At 42.2% G+C, this 20,062-nt stretch overlaps 1 protein-coding gene across 12 annotated transcripts in view; it reads right to left on the reverse strand.

The window, feature by feature from the left end:
* Positions 1–19,497, reverse strand: part of LOC144936479 (serine/threonine-protein phosphatase 6 regulatory subunit 3-like) — a 62,200-nt gene extending 42,703 nt beyond the window's left edge. For all 12 annotated transcript variants that reach the window (XM_078863563.1, XM_078863570.1, XM_078863572.1 and 9 more), the window contains exons 1-3: positions 19,193–19,497; positions 6,014–6,245; positions 3,736–3,922 (exon numbers count right to left, since the gene is read on the reverse strand). In XM_078863563.1, the coding sequence (XP_078719689.1) occupies positions 3,736–3,922; positions 6,014–6,240 (414 nt within the window). In that variant the 5' untranslated portion in view covers positions 6,241–6,245; positions 19,193–19,497. The remainder of the gene's footprint in view (positions 1–3,735; positions 3,923–6,013; positions 6,246–19,192) is intronic.
* Positions 19,498–20,062: the final 565 nt, after the last annotated feature.

Genomic DNA, 20,062 nt, shown 5'->3' on the forward strand with positions numbered 1-20,062 from the left:
AGGTTGTAAATTACTTTAGGATCGCGCTTCCTGTTTAATATAAGTTGCTTATAGAGTTGATATAAACTGCTACGAATGGGAAATATCCGGCGTTGACTGGGGCAAAAATATAATGGTGAGGGCGGTTGTGAGTGGCGATTGTGAGTGGTGATTAGTGAGTGGTGAGGGGAGGTTGAGTGGTGAGGGTGAGTGGTGACGGTGAGTGGTGAGGGTGAGTGTTGAGGGTGAGTGGTGAGGGTGTGATTGGTGAGGATGAGTCGTGAGGGAGAGTGGTGAGGGAGAGTGGTGAGGGTGAATGGTGAGGGTGAATGGTGAGGGTGAGTGGTGAGGGTGAGTGTTGAGGGTGAGTGGTGATTGGTGAGCGTGTCATTGGTGAGGATGAGTGGTGAGGGAGAGTGGTGAGGGAGAGTGGTGAGGGTGTGATTGGTGAGGATGAGTGGTGAGGGAGAGTGGTGAGGGAGAGTGGTGAGGGTGAGTGGTGAGGGTGTGTATATATGTAAGGTTATTAAGAAATATATTTTTCACCCGGGCAACGCCTGGTACTTATGCTAGTATATATATAGCCTTGTAGATCATAGGGGCTGGCTGCTTTTGTATTCACAGTGCTGATGATCACATACTACACCAGGTACTCATTTAAGGCCAAGTCAACTCGGCGAGATCCAGGAATGGTAGATACCTACTTGCCACTGACATCTGGTGCATTGGGATTATGGGTGAAATGCACTTTACAAATGTATTTATTATATGTGCCCAGGAATGTAACTCTGGTCACCATGTTCAAAAAAGAGTGCTCTAAACAGTACACCAAATACATATGCAGAAAAACCGAATTAGAAAAGTTCCCTTTTTTAAAGCTCGATACAAATGGTAGCCAGTGTCAAGTGCTGTAAGCGAAGACGTCAAATTAGGAATACTTTGGGTGGTGGACTCATGACCACACGCAGCCATATTTGTGTGGTAGTGTGTACTGACACCAGACTAAACGTGTGTTCCTGTAAGTGGCCCACAGCTATACAACACAAATATCAAATACCACCACCAGGTAATGCAAAGCTGTAAAAATGAATTGCGAAAATGTAAGTTTCGCGAGAGAGCCATTTTCCCGGTTCACAAAAAAACATACAAAAAATCCCACGATCCTCACACAAATAAGGACAAAAACATACACCAGAGCATCTTACAATAAAGAGATTAAACACATTCCAAATTCAAACTGTTCTTTAAAACCGTGGATGTCAACAGATAATGTATGCAATGAACATAGCCCGTAAGGGAAAATACTGTTTGCAAGTACCGATTAATACTAGGACAATGCACACAGTTGATCCCATATACAGACATTGACCACATCACACCATACGCTCATTTTGAGCCGATTCATCCCAACAGAGGACCGGACCAGGTTTGGATACGAATTGCATCAAGGTTTGGAAATGAACCTGCATTGGGCAGCCAGTGACTGCCACGCTGGTTATCTCAGCATGCGGCCATGCAATATTCCTAAGCATGAGCAAGCAGGGCAATAAACCCACCTCTTGGCAAGCAACACATCCACCCACCCCAAAACCTCTCCTTATCTCTAAACCAAGCACAGGGAATTGGCTAAGTTCCAACAGCGCCTTCATAACTTATGCTAACCAGAACAGGTGACTCTGGCCTTTAAGCAGCAGTGATTGTGAATTGCTAGGAATTTGACTGCAGCATCAGGTAAGCAACTTGTCGGTTGCGAAAAGAATATCGGTGGAAAAAATATAGATGCTTGAAAGAATGCTGAGAATACTGCAATGGGTAAGGCACTTGTGTAAAATGCAAAGGTACAGGTCACTGAGACAGGCATTGGAATGACAAAAGAATGAGATCATTCCAGACAAAGGGAACTGTAAAAGTGGACCACAGTTGTTGGGTGTTGACGCTAGGAGTTGTGGGATCAAGCAGTACGAAGTAATGGTGAGGTGTAGTGGTGTCAATGGCATTGATGCCACCTTGTACCCCTTCACACTGGGGTCTGTAGGCTGCTCTAATAATGGCCCAGTCTTACTGACAGGGAAATTGAGCAGTGATGTGCTTGTCGCACAACCATCCACGTCCAGCTCCACAAGCTACCGCAGTGGAAACACCAGTACTCCTGACCAAATGCAATTTCAGGCTGGTGTATAGACACATCATGCATTAAACACACATCCATTTTCATATTTGCAAGTACTTCAACAGCAGGTCCTTTGAACAATCTGAACATATTTGTGAATGTTATATCAATATATTTTATACATTTGTTCTGGGCACTCTAAGTTCCTCCCACACACATACAAACATTACAAAATAGTACATTGACCAAGCATTCAAATAGAGAACCCCCTCCCTGGACAACTAAAAGAGACTCAAATGGCACTTCCCTGGGTAGTGAATACACTTTGCAAGCCTACTTGATGTTGTAGCGCTTCATTGTGGCACTTTGCTGCCATATGGGTTGACCTGTCATGTTTACAATGCCTGCAAAATTCAGGAAGATATGGCTCACCAATTATTTATTATAATCTTCTCTTAAGAAGAAATTCACTGAGCCAAGAATTTTAGGAAGTACTGCTTGGGATATTTTGCATTGGAGGATACCAGAATATCTGGGGAAAATGGCAAGATGGTAACACGTGTGCCTCACAGTGAGAAGTCCCTGGGTTCGATTCCTGAATCATTTGTTCTGTCCCTATTCTGCATGTTTCCTGCAGGTTCACCAGTTTCCTCCCATAGCTAATAGGACCATAATGTAGTTGCTATCGGGCAAAACAACTGAAGTATTACCTGCAAAACTCAATTGGGACTACACATAGTAACATCGCCTCCAACAACCAAAACTTGATAGGGCCTTCCTGAAAAACTGTCTTGAGACTCAGTGAGGATTTCCTGGGTAAACAAAAATAATAATAAAATAATCATCCATGGGCCTTGATTCATGAATGGAAATGTAATACATCTGGACTGGTGGTTTTGTGGTTAGAGCATGGAACACAATGGGAAAGCTGCGAGTTGAAATGCCGGTCAGTTGTTGACTCAGCTTAAGATAATCACATGCTCCTGGGTTTAATAAAATTAGCACAAATTTGTTGGAAGTCAACATCGGTTGTCCTCTGAATAAAGTGATCCCAACCAAAATAATGTATACCCCCTCCAGTACTGGTTTAGGGCCACTGAACAATGAGTGCCAGTCAACACTTTCTTGAACAAGACGACAACTTCTTAGTTTACTTCGATGCAAACCAAATCATAAAGCTCTTTTAGTGTACATACATAACTGGGCTGCGAGTCCTAGGCTGTCTGATGTGAGCTTGAAGCTTATTTAATGAAAAAAAACTTCAGTTAGTGCCAAGCTTATATCTAAAAACTTAAGTGTTGGACTGCTGGGGGGACAGTCAATGTACCAGTTGTTTATTTTGGAGTTAAATCTTTCATCAAAGCTAAGTCAAACTTTCGTGTAGGTTTTCAGAGTTACGCTGAACAGCTCTCTGATGGGTTCAAGTTGTAACGCATATTGTCTGGTACGATGTACGAGAGCTACATGTCCTTGGAGCTCCATTCAGTGCCTGAAAATGCTCAATTCATTTCCAGAATCTCCCCACATGTAGGGCAAAACATCTGACATCATGATGGACAATACACATTGCAATGTGAAAACACATCGGAGAGATAAAAGTAAAACTTGCATGATTATTCTGTGCAAAGCAATGTGTTTTGGGCCACCTGCTCAGTTTTCCTGCTGATGAGGATGCCCATAATCTTGCTGAAGAAGCTGGCGAGGAGCGGGTTCAGGGGTGGCTCCTGCTCTAGGAAGGCGTAGAGGCGCGCCAGCAGGGCCTCGTCATCCCCGAGCCGGTCGTTAATCTGCGTCACGTCGGCCGTCAGCAGCTCACACGCCACATTCGGGTACCTACACACGGGAGCGTGCAACAGACAAGACGGACAGGGAATGAGGAAGAAGGTGAGGAGACGCAAGGCTCTCTCTCTCTCTCTGTAGTGCTATATTCAGCAAGTTTAACATGTAGGCTTTCGTGACCAATATCATCCAAAACAGGTTTTTGGGTTAGATCGCGTAACTATATAAATGTGTCATTAAACCCGCCACCACCCAACAGCCAATTAGTAAGACTTTTAAACAAAACATTGTAACGAATTGGCACATTTATATATCTTCAGCAACGCTCACAAATCGCCTTGTTACTACGATAATGGAGATGTACCTGAATACAGTAACAAGGTTATCGAGGTGGACTGGGTAGCTCAGAGGGCTAATAGCATGTCAGAGAACTAAACTGCAACTGATGACATCTTGGGGTTTGAATCCAGGCAGCCACCCATGATTAAACGAAGTTCAGGTGTAGGGAATTTATGGTCTCAATCCAAGCACCATAGGTCGTGCCATAAGGGGAGGCAATTGTACACGAGCTGGCAAATTATAAAGCCCTCCACTTGGAAGATGAATTTGCCGCTCATGCTAGTCACTGACGACTATACAAAAAATACAATCTTCATTAAGATTTTCTCTTAGATTGGCATGTTTCCAGCTCTGAAAATTAACATTATTTGCTAATTTACCACGTAGCACTTCTAAAGCATAGTAAGTCAGGTCTACCACCTGTTTGCTTTTTGTCGTAAGTTTGTCCTTCCTCCACGCCTCCGATTAGCATGGTTGGCTATGCATGGTGCGTCAGAAGTTCAACATATATACATACAATGTGGATATAAAGCAATTAAACGGAGCTCAAACTAAAGTTCTGTGATATCATCTTCCAAACATCATTGGTGCATTGCTTTCTGCAAGCATTCCAAATTGTCATTTCTCGGTCCCATGACAATGAATCATCTTTATATTAGGAAAGATACAAAATACAGTGAATATAAAAAGGGACACAAATTCTAATACCAAATTAATTGTAGTATATTTTCAATCCTACTGCCATGCAAGCCCCAGAAGACCACTACTCACCTCAACCCTAACCTTACTTTCACCATGACTCATTCCCATTTAACAGGGAACCTGGTCTTAATTCACTTACATCAGGTCAACTGGATGAGGATACTTATTTTATTAGAAGTTTACACCTTGATACGACACATGGCCATACCTCCCATTCACTGTCAAAAAGTACTTGTCCAAAATGGTTCCCACCATAGTAATGTGGAAGTTCCACCTCTAGCTTGGACCTGCAAAGAATATGAGAGCACTGTCCTATGTATGCACTTTGACAAGTATTACTTCCCTTCATATTTAAATCTGGTTCTGCCCGTTACATTTAAGTGCCGACCTGTCGTGAAACAAATGTCCATTCAACAACAAAAATACTTACTTAAAATGCAAATGCCCACCTAATTAATTCCCCACCAGAAAATGTATGCTTTGTAATGCAAACCAACTAGTAGCAAATCTAAGTTAGCTGGTTTTGATGCTAACATTTGTTATTCACATCCGTAATATTTTTTGCTTCTTCGCAGCCAAGTTGTGCCTTTACCATGAACCAAAAAATGCTTTACGTGTGACACACAAAAAGGTGAGTGTTTACGCTGTGAAATCTTTATAATCCATGGCACACTCATAATACTGCCCACAGACACAAAGCCATGCCATCATTCAGCAATCAGAATTTTTTATTTCCAAGACAGTGACTAAAGCACCCCTTTTTAAAGACACAATCCAAAAACACACACCTGGTGTTTTGCAGACTCATACCTAGGCTGTGACGCATGATATGTCAAACAAGTTTTTATCATTGTTAATGCTAAAAACCCACGTTAAAAAGCTCAGCCACATAACTTTCAGGTGTGCTACCAAAGCACCAGATTAGCAAATTTGGCTACGTATGGTGCGAGAAGAAGTTTAACATACATACGTGAGTGATGTCACAGCCACACACAGTTGGTCTTCCTCATCTCCATTCACAAAGTGATCTGAACCCTCAAACTATAATACCCCCCCCCCCCACGCCAACAGAATAACCGCCACCCGTGTCGCAGCCCCTCTCACTTGTATCGGATCTTCTCGTCGAGGTCCTCGGCCGGCTCCTGGGTGATGAGGCGCACAAGCTCCTGCATGGCGAGCGGGTGCACCAGGAAGTCGACGAGCTTGCGGTTCTGGGACTTGCATTCCTGCAGCACGTCATCCTCATCCATGAGCTCGGCAAGCGTCACATCATCCTTTTCCAGCAGCGTGTCGATGTGCGACGTCGTGTGCAGGTCAAACTTCCAGAACATCCTGCCTGCGTGCCCGACACCAGACAACGACACGGACAACGCCCCATGGTCAGCCTTGTGCTGCGAGTGATTGCAGCGAGAACCTTTTTACTGTGTACCTGTTTTTCATCACGGTAACACAATTCATGAGTATAAGCACTTGAAGCAAACAAGGAGCACATAAACCTTTACATGCCTAATTAAACCGTTACAAACACACAAAAATCAAGAAGCTATTAAATGGCTAATAATGTTGATAATAAAACAACGCACCACCACTTAAATCCTTCTGCTTGATAAAAGAGTTGCTGAAAAGTTGGCTCTGGCCGTCGAAGGTCCAATCTTAAGGGTCTTCCCCTTGGTCACCAACCTTGAGGAGCAACTCCAGTACCTGTCTCTGTAACTTTCCCTCTGTTCTCAAAATATGGCCCACGAATGTCAACCTCCTCTTCCTCATGACATCTACAACATGTTTCTCCCATGTTTTTCAACTTGAAAGCTATTTATTATAATCTGCTATGTAATTCCTATCATCCTCCAATTGAACCTATGCTCATGAACCTATGAATATCGAAAAAAACGCAAATCAAAGCAATTTACAGGGTAGGTGGAGGTGACGGATACGACAAAGGACAGATGCTGTCAGTGACGTGTGGGATGAGACAACGCAAATTAGGTAGTGGTATTAATAAAGACGTATTTGCTAAACAGGGTAAAAGGGAGTCGTAAATAGGGTTGTTACAGTAGACAAAATCATCCACATATGCACATGCATAACAAAATACCCATTTAACATTTGGATGGAGAGGCCAGTGCTGTCTAATGGATACCTACTGGGGCCCATAATAGGTAGTGGCCTAGGCAGTGGCACAACATCCCTGGCTGCCTTTTTCTCCCCCATCATTGTACGAGTCAAAAAAACCCACGGCAAAAAAAACTTGGTCAATTTATTGCCAGGGCTAGTGTCCATTGGGACACAATGTCTCCGGCAATCAAGCGTTGCGTTTCAAAAATTAGAGCCATTTACTTAAACTAGGTCAGTGCATTTTATGAAGTAACGAGTAACCTATAACTTAGCAAGCGAGAGCACAGTGATTGGAGAACAAATTATTGCAAGATGTTATTCATTTTTCATCTCTTTCACAAGCAACAACTGTGCAGAAAAAGCACTGCTTCTTCAAAAACAATACAAGTACAGATAGTCCCCGAGTTACTATGGTCCGACGACTTACAATATTTTTGACTTACGATGGGGTCGTCGTAACGCATCTCCATTGTAAGAAGAGGACTACCTGTATGTCCTATTTTATATCAGCATAACATCTCATGAACCAAGCAGGCTTGAGCCTGGTATGCAGATAAATAAAGACTGTCAACAAAAACTAGGTATTGTGGGCCTGGGAGATGAGGTGGCTAGGAGATGGCCATACAACAATGAATTCTTAAATATCTATGTGGAGCTTTGGATGATATCCCATTACACGTGCAACTCATAGCCTATGCTGAATGCCCATCACCAGGACCGTCGCTGCCAGGAATTATTTCTCCATGGTAGCCTACTCCTTCTGGAACACCATTTTACTGCACATTCATAGCTTTCAATCTACACCTACTTTTAAGATGCAATTAAAGGCCCACCTCTTCCGCTTGGCCTTTCAGTGTCACTGAACTGAGCTCCGCACCTCAGTCACGGTCATTTGGGTCCATGAAAGTGAGCATTCTAAATTGCATTATTACACTTATATGTGACTGGAGAAACTCGAAAATAGGGACAACTCTGTTATCTCATAAACGTACTTGCTGTACTACCTCCTTTAGGAACTCATTCTGCTTTGGATTTCTCACACCATTGCTTCATCCCCATGCACTCCATCAATCTTGCCTCAGTTTCTGGTTTGCAGGCATGCATCCCCACCATACTACCAAGATCAGCCAAAACCTAATTTCTTATGGAATGTACAGTAAGTCTTAGATGCAAATACATACCCTCATATTTAATACTACTGGAAAACCCATGTGGAGAAGTGCACAGTTGTTTGCTTCGTCTCAAGCTAAATTAAATGAAATTATCAACTGCAAAAAAAACATCTGCGCTGCACCACATTGTCTCTTTCTGTACAAGTAAAGCCGCCTGTCACTTAAAGCATAAAAATAAGCCATTTGCGTGCAATCTTACACCACAAATGTAAAGCTCAGTACAAGGCATCCTATAATGTGGGTCAAAACAGGAAAGATCCTTTGCTAATTCAGCTCCAAGCTGTTTATTTAAAATATTCACGGCGAATGCATCGGTTTTGACATTAAATGGAGAAGCTAATGCGTCAACTCATCAGCACAGCCAGGAGCGCGTCTGTTGCACGATGCAATGCCAGCATGAGCGTCAGCAAAAAATAAAGGACAATTCCTATTTGCGTTCAGAATGAGAAATGCAATGGCAGATCTCTAGCACTTAATGTAGGAGCAATGCAGGGTGAATTAAGCATTGTCATTCAGTGTTCAGTTCCCGCAGTCAATGGAAGCTGCTCCTACGACTGCTTTGATGTAACGTGCCGCCTCACGCCTCGAGAGCGACTGTCCTATATTCCGCCTACATAATTCCTCATTTAAATTTTATTCGAACCTCTGGGCTGTTTTGCCATCATTAGCATTCTATTGAACCACCAGGCATGCAAGGATGCAGACAATAATGTTTAGTGAGAGAATGTGCAAATAATTGACGGCGCATGAGCCATTTAAACCCTTATTAAGGCTCTGAGAAGTACAATTTCGGATGACATACATTGAACTACTCTTTGCAGTGCGCAAAAGATCTCAATCTCATCCTAGATCATTTAAGTTTACTGAAATAACTAGCAAAAATCCTGTGGAGTCACCATTGAGACCAATGCCTGACTGGGAGTTTCAAAAGGATGTTTCTTTATCTTTAGAAAATCCATCATCTCATGTTCACATCCTTCCAAGAGGACAAATGGAATATAGCTGGCAGACAACGAATACTGTATTTCCACAAATCAAAATGCTGAAATGCATGTCAATTTGACAAAGGTGGCACATCGCAAAAAGCCAACTGTTTTGAAGAAGAGTAGTTTGATGTGCTTTACCACAAAGTGCCAGCCATGCCATTTTATCAACAAATATAGTGTCGGTAATTACAACCAGCCTCATCAGGTGATAGCCAAAGTTATGGAAAAATCCACCTGTTTTGGTATAAAATAAGACCGAGTTGTAATTACCGGCAAAACGTCATGCTCGAATTGTAAATGTTGTGGGTTTACTCTTCAACACGCCGGTGTAATGTACTAGTAACGAATTGCCATGTTTTTTTTACGTGACAAACCTTACTCATTGGCTGTGTCAGGTGGTGGCGGGTTTACCAACACATTTATAGTTATGCGATCTAACCCAAACAAAACACGATTATGGATAATATTGGTGGCAAAAGCCTACGTGTTAAACTGAATGTAATGATATTCACCTCCGATAGCTGCCCTAAACACATGGTGGTAAATACTACATTCATGTGGTACACGTCCAGCTCTTCATTGAAGGACCTCTGTTGACTTCACTCGGGAGTATTCATTTTAACAATCCCGTAGAGATGATGGGCCAAGTTGGCCCTTAACCGAAATGTTAGCTTGCAACCTTCTGATTAAGAGTCAAGTGCTTTACCAACAGCACCACAAGACCAGATAAAAGAATAACTTCAGAGAATTACAAACCTTAAATAAGTCTGGCACTTAAGAAAACACTGTCCTTTGTTGCACATTCCGCTGATGCAACACTATTTACATTCTACGGCTGTCATCTGGAAGGGTAACCACGTTTTTTAGAGCCAATGCCAAAGTTATAAAACTGTCACCAATTCTATAAAACAACCACAATTGATGTTTTGTTGTTCGACAGTAACTCCCCCGTACGCTACCCAATGAATAAGCAAGCTCATGCATGCACAAAAATGCATGATCCTACAGAGTAGTCTTACTATTACTTGCATTTATACAAGCTTATTTTCCACATGTCACTGCAACCCTCGCCAATTTCTGAATAGAACACTGTACTCAAGCCACATTACGAGTCAGATCTCATCAATTACACACTATTCAGCTGCTGCAGACAATGCAGTTGTAGACCTAGCCGTCAATTAACAACACTACCAAGCAACAACTACCTAGCGCCATGTGAGTGTGCTATGTGCGTAAAAGGCATCAACAGCTTTGCAATGAACTGAAGAAAACGCTCCCCCCGTGCTCAGTGGGAGATGGTACAGTCCACAACTGCCAAATTCCTCCCCCCAGTCAAACGCAGTAACTTGTCGAGCGGCCTCAATGCTCATTCGAGGCGTTTGAGTCATTTGAGTAAAAATAATTTTACCTTTCGATTTTTACTTGAAAAAACCCACACGCAAAAATGTTAAACACAGCGGCCATTCTGACTTGCAAGATGCATTGTTTGTAATCATTTTTAAAAATCATTGTGCTCGATTTCCTATATTGCTTTAGACATTCGTAAACTTACCCGAGTATCTCTTTAAAAATATTTGAGTGATGCTGCACATGTGCGTAAATGACAGTTCTTTTCAGTAATGGGAAAGTCTTGTAAATGTAAGTGATGACACATTAGTCTATTCTCCACACTGACGTAAGTTTAGAATGAACAAGGAGCCATCACCACAGCAGCAGGTCACAGTGGCCAAAGCAGACCCATCTCAAATTTCCAGCATGATTTTAAATATTAAAAGGTCTGTGACTACCAACAGAAACGCATTGCATCATTCAAGGCAAATCTTGAACTTGAATTAAGCAGTCCAAATGTGGGAATATTAACTGATGCAGGAAATGTACATTGACAAAAATAAATTTGACAACGGGAAACACAGAAAATGTGGCTTATAGGAGTTCCACAAATTAGGCAAACTCAGTCAAAATCATTATAATATTAATCATCTGGTGTAATTTTGAAGGTCATCATTTAGTTTGAGATAACATGTCTTATTTATGAAATAAGTCAATGCTTTGAAACACATGAAACTGAATAAATAATCACCATCCCAGTCTGAATGAAAGAGTCAGTTATGCAATAGACAAAAATCGGAAGACTCAAAGGCATCCAAGGGTAAGTGGGCTGAAATTGAGTGGTGGCGCACACCTGCGATCCCATTTGCAGGAGGTGTTGTTCTTTGAACACAGACATGTGCCTGGTAACAGTAACCGCAGGAAGCAGTGCGGCAAATAGGTTTATATTCTCTTGTGCCAAGTATTGAGAGCTTTCAACTCAGATGTAGGTTCTCCAGGCACTCCCAATTTCCCCTTGCTGCTAATATAAACTCATAAAGGTGGGACGTTAAATAGCATACACGATACCTTCCTTCAAAGTCTTGAGACTCAGTGAGGCTTACTTACCTGGGTAAATATTTCAAATTATAAGTCATATGGAGTCCCTTCACATTGTATAATTTGTTCAATAATCTCTGTATTAGCTCATCATGAACTCTGTAATACCCCTCAGTCACACAGCTTGAGGCATGGAGGAGTTTTAATCAAAACACATCGCATGGGGTCAATGAAATGATATGCGAGGCATTGTACCTCTTCATTTGCAGCCCTCCTTGTACAAAGTGTTATTTTCTCATGGTGTGCGGTCATAATTTATCGTGCCCACATTCCGGGGTTTACACTTAAGACTGAATACCTTTTGCAATTCGTTCTAACTTCCTTAAGGATGTGACCGCAGAAAAATGTCCTGGATAATTGTACCGTGGATGTGTGTCCCAGGCAGTCCGACAACTCTGAAGCTTCGTTAATGAGCCAAAATACTTTATAGTTGATGTCAATATGTGCACAGATATGGCAGTCTAAGGATGTCAATGCATTACATTGGCATTCTTAACCACATTATAAATGTATTTTCTATCGAATTAAAGAAGCTGTAAGATAAGACCTTGTTACTTTTTGGTTTGCATTTTTAAAAGTTGTATTATTCACACCCCATCATTTGCGTGCCTCTGGAGCCTTTTACAGTTAAAACTAATTTCTTGGGCAATGTTTATTTTGCTATATTTTGTGTGGTTTTGTTTTCATTAATAACCATGAGTCAAACTTCGAACAAGATCACGAGACAAAGTAAACTGTTATGAGACATATGCATCGTATGTACCACATGAATAGTGGAAATATAAACCTGCATGAGGACTGAGGTCAGTTTCGTTCACTGACCCGAGTACGCGGCTAAATATGATGCAATCCAGAAATACTGACACTCCCAAGGGTATATAAACTAAAAACAAATTGTCACTTACTAACCAGCTGGCAATTTGCAAGTCACATGTGTATCCAAAGCAGAAAAACAAAGATCTTGATGGCCAAAATAAATATCAACCGCTGGGTTCCAAAGCTGAATGTCGTGATCATACTTGCAAACTCTAAAATATTCTCAACTCAGATCACATGACAGCCAATGCTGTAATGCTTGCATTTACACTACGGTATGTGTAAAGATTGTGACGAAATCAAATACTCGATTTAAAAAAAATTATTTCGACTATCCAGTATTGTTAACTGGATGCATGTATTCCAACGACTGAGGTAGGGGTGGTGGAGAGATGGAACCATGGAGTTGTGAGATGCCTATCTGCCATCAATAAGGTACCTGCAGGAGGCAGTGCAGCAAATATATTTCTGTTTGGCCATCTGTGCAGAGCATACACATAGATTTTCTCTACATACTCAAGTTTTTTTTTCCTCCATCACAGAAAACAACTTGAGGAATGGGCCCATTATCGCAAATAGGTCCTTATAAAATAATTATGGAAATTCTTGAGGCTTAACTTTAATGTGTAAATAAAACTGTAATTGTGGTGTAAATTTAAAGGGACAGTTCATAATTTTGGATGTACATTTCAGACACTTGAAGGATGTGGATAATCACTAGTATAATCATGAGGTATGTCAACGAATAAGTCTAATTCATACAAATTGTTTGCAAACTTGTACTGATAAGGAAAGACATGCTCATAAAATACACTCAGACGAAACCTGCTCCCAAAAGATTTGTAGCAATACCTAAAACTGTTTCCAGAATGCACGTAAGCATGCTTAGAAAGACAATGTGACCTTAGCCAAGTTTTAAAGTCGTTTTTTTTACTTTAGTGATACGGATTATACAAATTTAGAAAAATTCGTTTAATTCGAGTAATGGGTATTACCAATTAATAATACACCAAAAAAATACGTACATTTTACAGGCTTGCAACAAATGATGCAACACATCAACCTTATGGCGGTACCCCGGCTCTCGCATAATGTCCGTGATGCAGTCATATTTAGTCCGTTGATGGTTGGCGGCAATCGACTCATCTCAACGAGCTATACACGATGCACGAATCAAAGTTGAATTTTTCGCTAAAAGATTTTTTTTATGCTGTTTGGCGTTTCGACACCGCGGAGTAGCACTGATTTCGGATTGATTGGTACTCCAGTCGCAGAGTTAAGTACACCCCTGGAAAAAATAGTATCCCAGAAATAACATATTTAATTGCTTCGGCCATTTTGTATTATTTGGTACCCCGAGGTACAGCCATACGGATCATATTAAGCCAGGTCAACCTGTTTGTTTAAAGTCAACTCACAATAAAAGGTTTATAAAATAGGAACCACTTTGAAGCAAGTTAATCGTGGATGAACAAGTAATAAATTAGCCCCATCATAATATACCGTTCACAAATCGGCTCTGAGCAACACCACACACTTAATTTGGCAGGGAAACAATATGACCTAATGACTATGCCACATTAGGTTTTATGTACAGGTGATGCTAGCAATTAAAAATCAACAGAAAAATCAGATGATACTCTAATTATTGAGTTTTTAATATATAAATGCAACCCTGAGACAAACAGGGGAAATTCAACATCCATATGGCAAGGACCAGTCTCTCAAATGGGTAGCCCAATTTCCAACCGCTGAAAATGTAGGTTTTAACAACCTACATAAATCTTTCATTCCCAATTCCACATTCAGCACTGCACCTGTGGGTTAGTGGACAGCTGTTGTTGAGATTGTATCAAGCCCAAGAGTAAAATAAACTACACAAGTCAATTGCCATCCAAACTAATTCTGCAACATAAAGCTGACTGTGCTAATTAGTCATTACAAAGTTGTGCACACAGCAACATTACCTTCCCTGCATGGCACAGGTCACTTTTATTTGACTTCCAGCCGATGCAGTACACCCATCGACTAATAATCACGACTGAAGGTGACACAGTGGTAAGGAGTCATACTGAACAGATCCAGAGACAACTTTGCAGTTCCACAATGAACTGCACTAGACTACCTCCAACCAACCAGACTGCAGGTCAAGGATAATGCAGACATCGCTAAGCAATATCACGGGGCAGTCCGCTTGGCCAGGTTCCAGCCAGTGTCCTCGTGCACTTGTCATCCAGCAAACCATTCAGCCTGTTTGCATTTTTCACAAGTAGTATTGACATCAATGGGTCCCATGATCTCTTACCTCTTCAAATAATACTCTAGCAGTGCAATACTTCAGCAACAATGCGAGATCGGCCAGCATGTTTGCGTTCACTAAAATCCACGCAATGGCAAATTCGAACTCTGCACAAACTGTGCCGATTACAGCATACAAATATAAAATGTGAGGGGTATCTTAAAATACATCTTGGGGAAGGAAATAAACGTTATAAAGGGAGGTTACACACCAAATTTATGAATAACATTGCCACACAACTAGGAATTGCATTCAGCTTCTCCTTAGTAGTTAAACATAGAATTTCCACATTAGTAATCCCTCCATGAGGGCCCAACGCCATGGCAACACTGCTCAAATACACGTCAATGTCTACAGTGCCGATTGAAAACAAGACAACCATTTTACACCAGTTCACGCAAACTACCCGGTGACATTTTCAACTCAGCCGATAAATTAAACAATGCAACGTAAAACAACATTGGCTAAACAAACTATAGTCATGAACGCATGTCAAGGCCAAGCATAAGATTATGAATAAGGTTGGACAACAGTCTTATGTACAGGTTCACACGTGCACTTGTACCAAATGATATCGGGGACATTTAAAGATAACAGCTGACCAGAAAAATGCTCTTAATTTTCATCATCTCAAGAAAATGTATCTAACATTTACAGTCAAGTCAACATAACCCAACATGTCTGCTGATCAAAGGAGGACACCATGTGAGCAATCCTGTACCTAAGATGCAGAAAACTAATTTGAAAAGTATATATTTGTTTCATCCAACAGAGCTCCGCGTATTTATTGCTTGTGATGTTTTTCAATCTATATTTGGGGTAAAAAAACAATTAAGTCTCTGCCTAGATTCAAATGAGTACCAAGTCATACAGTACCAATCTTTGTTGACAGATCAAATAGTAGTTGAATTGCACATTCCTATGGCAGGGCTAATAAATCCATAGTGCAACCATGGCTGACTTCCCACAAAGTGGTAAATGTCTTATGAATTCTGTAGGGATAATGGGCCGAGCAACCCCCCGAAACCAGGTGTGAGCTCATAATTTTCCAATTCGGAGTTGAGCACTTCACTACAGCGCTAACTGGCACCAAAACCATATACGCCCTTCGTTAAGCCAATGGTTGCAAGTAATATATTGTCCATGCTACACACAACCCAATACAGTAGAGTTATAAGCTAGAAGCCTAATGAGCAATGCAGATATTGTGATGCAAATAAATGTCTGCCTAAAGTGTTTACATCATTGACATAGATGAGGCTAATTTGTAGGGATTTTTTTCAGCGTTTTATGTATGTGCGCAGGTCCACTTCATTTAGCATATTGCACACAGTACATGAATGTGAAACACTTAATTGTGCCGCCAGACAACGATTGTTTCACGTTGAAAGAACAAGACATGAAGGTTGTATGACATTATACAGTCAAACATCATCAGATAAATATACTGCCTAATACCTTGGACACTGCATCTGCCTGTGTTATACCTAACATTACCAAGATAATTCATAAACATTAAGAGTCTTAATACCAACACAAGATCTTGATTTTTTTATTCTAATAGGGTTAAAGCATTGTGCCAAGATGAGAATCGAAACAAATGTACAGTAATACTGTAAGTACAGTAACACCTCTTTCAGCTTACCACATTTTCCCACAGCATTTGCCTCGATTTTGCGTTGCCAAATTAAAATTACTATTTAACATTATTTATACGATCAGGACAAATCCATTACCAGAATTTAACAGATACACACGTACAGTATTTTCAAGAAACACATGAATTGCACCCAAGTTTATATCAGCTAATTTCATTGTTGCTATTTTACCAAAGCAATTTAAGATTTCTTTAAACTTATTACATTTTGGAATTTTAAAAGTGTGAGCAATTATCTTCACAGATTTGCTAAATACCATACCAACTAATTCAAAATATACTTACTTAAAATATACTTAATACCAAAAACTAAATTAATTGACACGAATCTACATTCAACCTGAAAATATTATCCGAAAACCGTAAATACGTACAATAATTAATAAAAATTCCAACTTCCAAAGAAAAAAGTTTGCATATTTCCATATTCACACACTCTACATAAAGCCAGCTTACAACACCACTCATCACACAACAGGGACAGGAGCTTTCATCATTGATTCGAGAGAAGAGCAAGTGACAGGCAGTGATATAAGTACGGTTCATAACCAAACATGTGCCCACTCACCACACAAAGAACTCGCGCCCTCCTTCAGAGACCAGCAATGTAAACAAACCGTTCTGTGCTGACCGTCCTGGATAAATAAAGAACGTACTTTAAAAGCCAATTTACGGCAACGTCATTGTCAAATTCAATGGGCTGTGCTGTCAAATGTTAAAGCTTTCAGTTACTGGATAAATGTCTATCTTGCATTATGGAACAGGTCAATTTACACCCACATACACCGTCAGTGCAAATTGGTTGAAATTCATGTTTGCAACACAATTAATGAGTGGGCGCGGAGAGACAAAGAAAGGGGCGATTGGTGCTTATTAACGATTTGCACTTGACAAAAGGGCAGTAGTTGCACTGCAATCTCAAATTAGGCCACATTTCAATTGATTTTCTAATCCAGGGAATCAACTAACCAGATTCCTCTGCATTTGGAAATAGCAGGTCAACAAAATGATGTTAGTGTAGTAAGAAAAAAAACGCATTGAATGTATGTGGCATAATTCCAATAGCCGGCCGCTCCTCAAAGTCTTGAGACTAGGGGAGGCTTTCTTGGGAAAAGGACTGTCCTATGTGCAAACACACGTGACATTGAACCAAAATAAGGCACTTAATGTGCAATGAAATATAGCAATTTAGTACCAAAGTCTAAGTCAGGTCATAACGTATCCCTGCTCAAACACACATGGGAGGCACTTAACTCTGCTGGTGGTCCCAAACAAAAAGGGAGAAAAATAAATCCATATTTCTATGGCAGTGGCAGTCTGCACATGAGGCCACGACTGATTTTAAAATGGTGATTATTTTACCTCCCCACCAGAATGATGGTTCCAGTCAAACCAAAACACACCAGTGAATGTACTTAAACAAGTAGAGGTTGAATAAAGAAGTCAGTATTTTGAGCGACAGCAGTTTTTGAGTGGTTCATAAACAGCAGAAACTCTGACAGTGCCTTCGGGCCACTGACCGGGCGCCGTGGACGGAATAACATCGTGGTCACGCAGAGGAACGCCATTTACTGACACATTAGCTGACACGTTAACTGATACATAACGAGACGTTATCCATGGCTCACGTTAGCTATAACACATTCAGTCTTACATTTAGCTGACACCCAATAGCGATGACCTGGTACCTCTAACAGTTTGACACATCAAGTGCCATATTAACTACAGAGAAGGTATAACGCTAGCTATGACAAACATGAGCTATGCCACATTAAATGTTTTCGATCTTAGCTATGGTACGTTAACTGCCAGATTAGTTATGACTATATTAGCTATTACACGTTAGATGTCACATTAGCTATGTCATACATTCCATATGACTCTTAGCTATGACCAGTGCAGCTGACATATTAGCTATGGCACACTTTATATTGACATATTAGCTATGTATTAGCTGCGACACATTAGATATGAGACATTAACTAGGACACGTAACCGTGCAGACATGTTTACAAGTATGCAAATTACAATGTAAACGAGACGACTAACAAATCAATATATTTGGAACGATCACTGCTCCAATAACAGAACTGGTCGGGCTGCCTGTCTATAAAGTAATGTGTTGGTGTATGGTAATGTGTATGTGTTGTGTTCTTGTATTTGACAGAATGTGTACCTTTACGTTCCAAATGTGAATGCTAGTGTTGTTGTGTTAGTGTTAGCAATACGTGTCATTTGTAGTTAGTGTTATATTATGTTCGGGAGCTACCAATGTCAGGTGTTAGATTGTGTACTAACGCGTTAGCAGTGTGTTTTTATACGTGTGGTATTAGTGCTTTGGTAGTTTGTGAGTACTGTACAGTGTTAATGCATTTTGTAGCATGTGTTCGTATATGCACACGTGACTGCATTAGTGCATGCATTACGAGTAATATCCGTCTCAAACACGCAATACATTAATCACGTACACATTCACAACACCTGAGCCAAAACAGTCTAAAATCATTCACAATTACCTCAACAACAACAAAAACAGTCTACTGCTGTAGAAACAACCCCATATCGGGCCTAGGTTGCTTTCACGCCTCCCCACATCGGCTGGCGCCGTCCGCGGAACCCGAAGCATCTTAGGCGGCAGCCAACTCAGGCAAAGCCGTAAGCTCCGCGGAGAACTAGGCCCCAACCTCGGGGGAACGCGAAGCAAGAACGATAGCGCCGCGGCTCGCAAGCAACAAAGCGCTAACCGAAACGATGACACGGCGACGAGAAATAGACACGTGGCGCAGCGGCGAGAAGGAGGGGAAGCGGCACCTGTTGCTTTGATGTGCGCGCCGCCGGCAGATCGAAGGGGAAACAATGAGGAAGCGCGCGCGGGAGGCGGGAACGGACGCCGCGGCTACACTCGGCCGCGTCTCATTGCTTCGCGGAGGCGGGGCGAGGTTCTTCCGAGGAGAACGAGAGATGCGTGGAGGTAAGGGAGAGGAACTCGCGGAGAGAAGGAGGACGACGACGATGACGAGGGAGGATGCAGAGGAGTCGTCGACCACCGCGCGAGCAGAGCGGCCACAACCAAACGAACGGCCGCGCGAAGATGGCGGCTGACGGGCGGGGAGGCGCAGTGCGCATGCGCGAGGGAGGGGGGGCGAGAGGAGGGGGGCGAGGGGAGGGGGAGCGAGGGGAGGGGGGGTTAGGGGTGGGGGGGGGCGAGGGGTGGGGGGGGCGAGGGGTGGGGGGGCAAGGGGTGGGGGGACGAGGGGTGGGGGGCGAGGGGTGTGGGGGGCGAGGGGTAGGGGGGGTCGAGGGGGGTCGAGGGGAGGGGGAGCGAAGGGGGGGGAGGGGGGCGAAGGGGGGGAGGGGAAGCGAGGGGAGGGGTCAAGGGGAGGGGGCGAGGGGGGTGTGTTGGTGGGATTAGTGCCATGTGAGTGAGTGTCTGTCTGTCTGCGAGTATTTGCTGTCCCGATGATTGGTACCAGCGGTGGTGTCAAGTTCGCCATTCTGCGAAAGGCGACTCGCAAAGGACGCGAAATGGGGCAGTCGGAGGCAGTCGCTCTCCAACGACAACAACGCGAACAACAGCGAGCAAGAGGAGCTACGCTCACAACACAACGCGGAGGAGCGCGGTGCGGCTATAACGCTGCAAGGTGGCAGAGTAGGGAGCACAGGTGGTGGTGTATCTGCTCG

The sequence above is a fragment of the Lampetra fluviatilis genome, chromosome 16 (genome assembly GCF_964198595.1).
Source record: "Lampetra fluviatilis chromosome 16, kcLamFluv1.1, whole genome shotgun sequence".
Classification (NCBI taxonomy): domain Eukaryota; kingdom Metazoa; phylum Chordata; class Hyperoartia; order Petromyzontiformes; family Petromyzontidae; genus Lampetra; species Lampetra fluviatilis.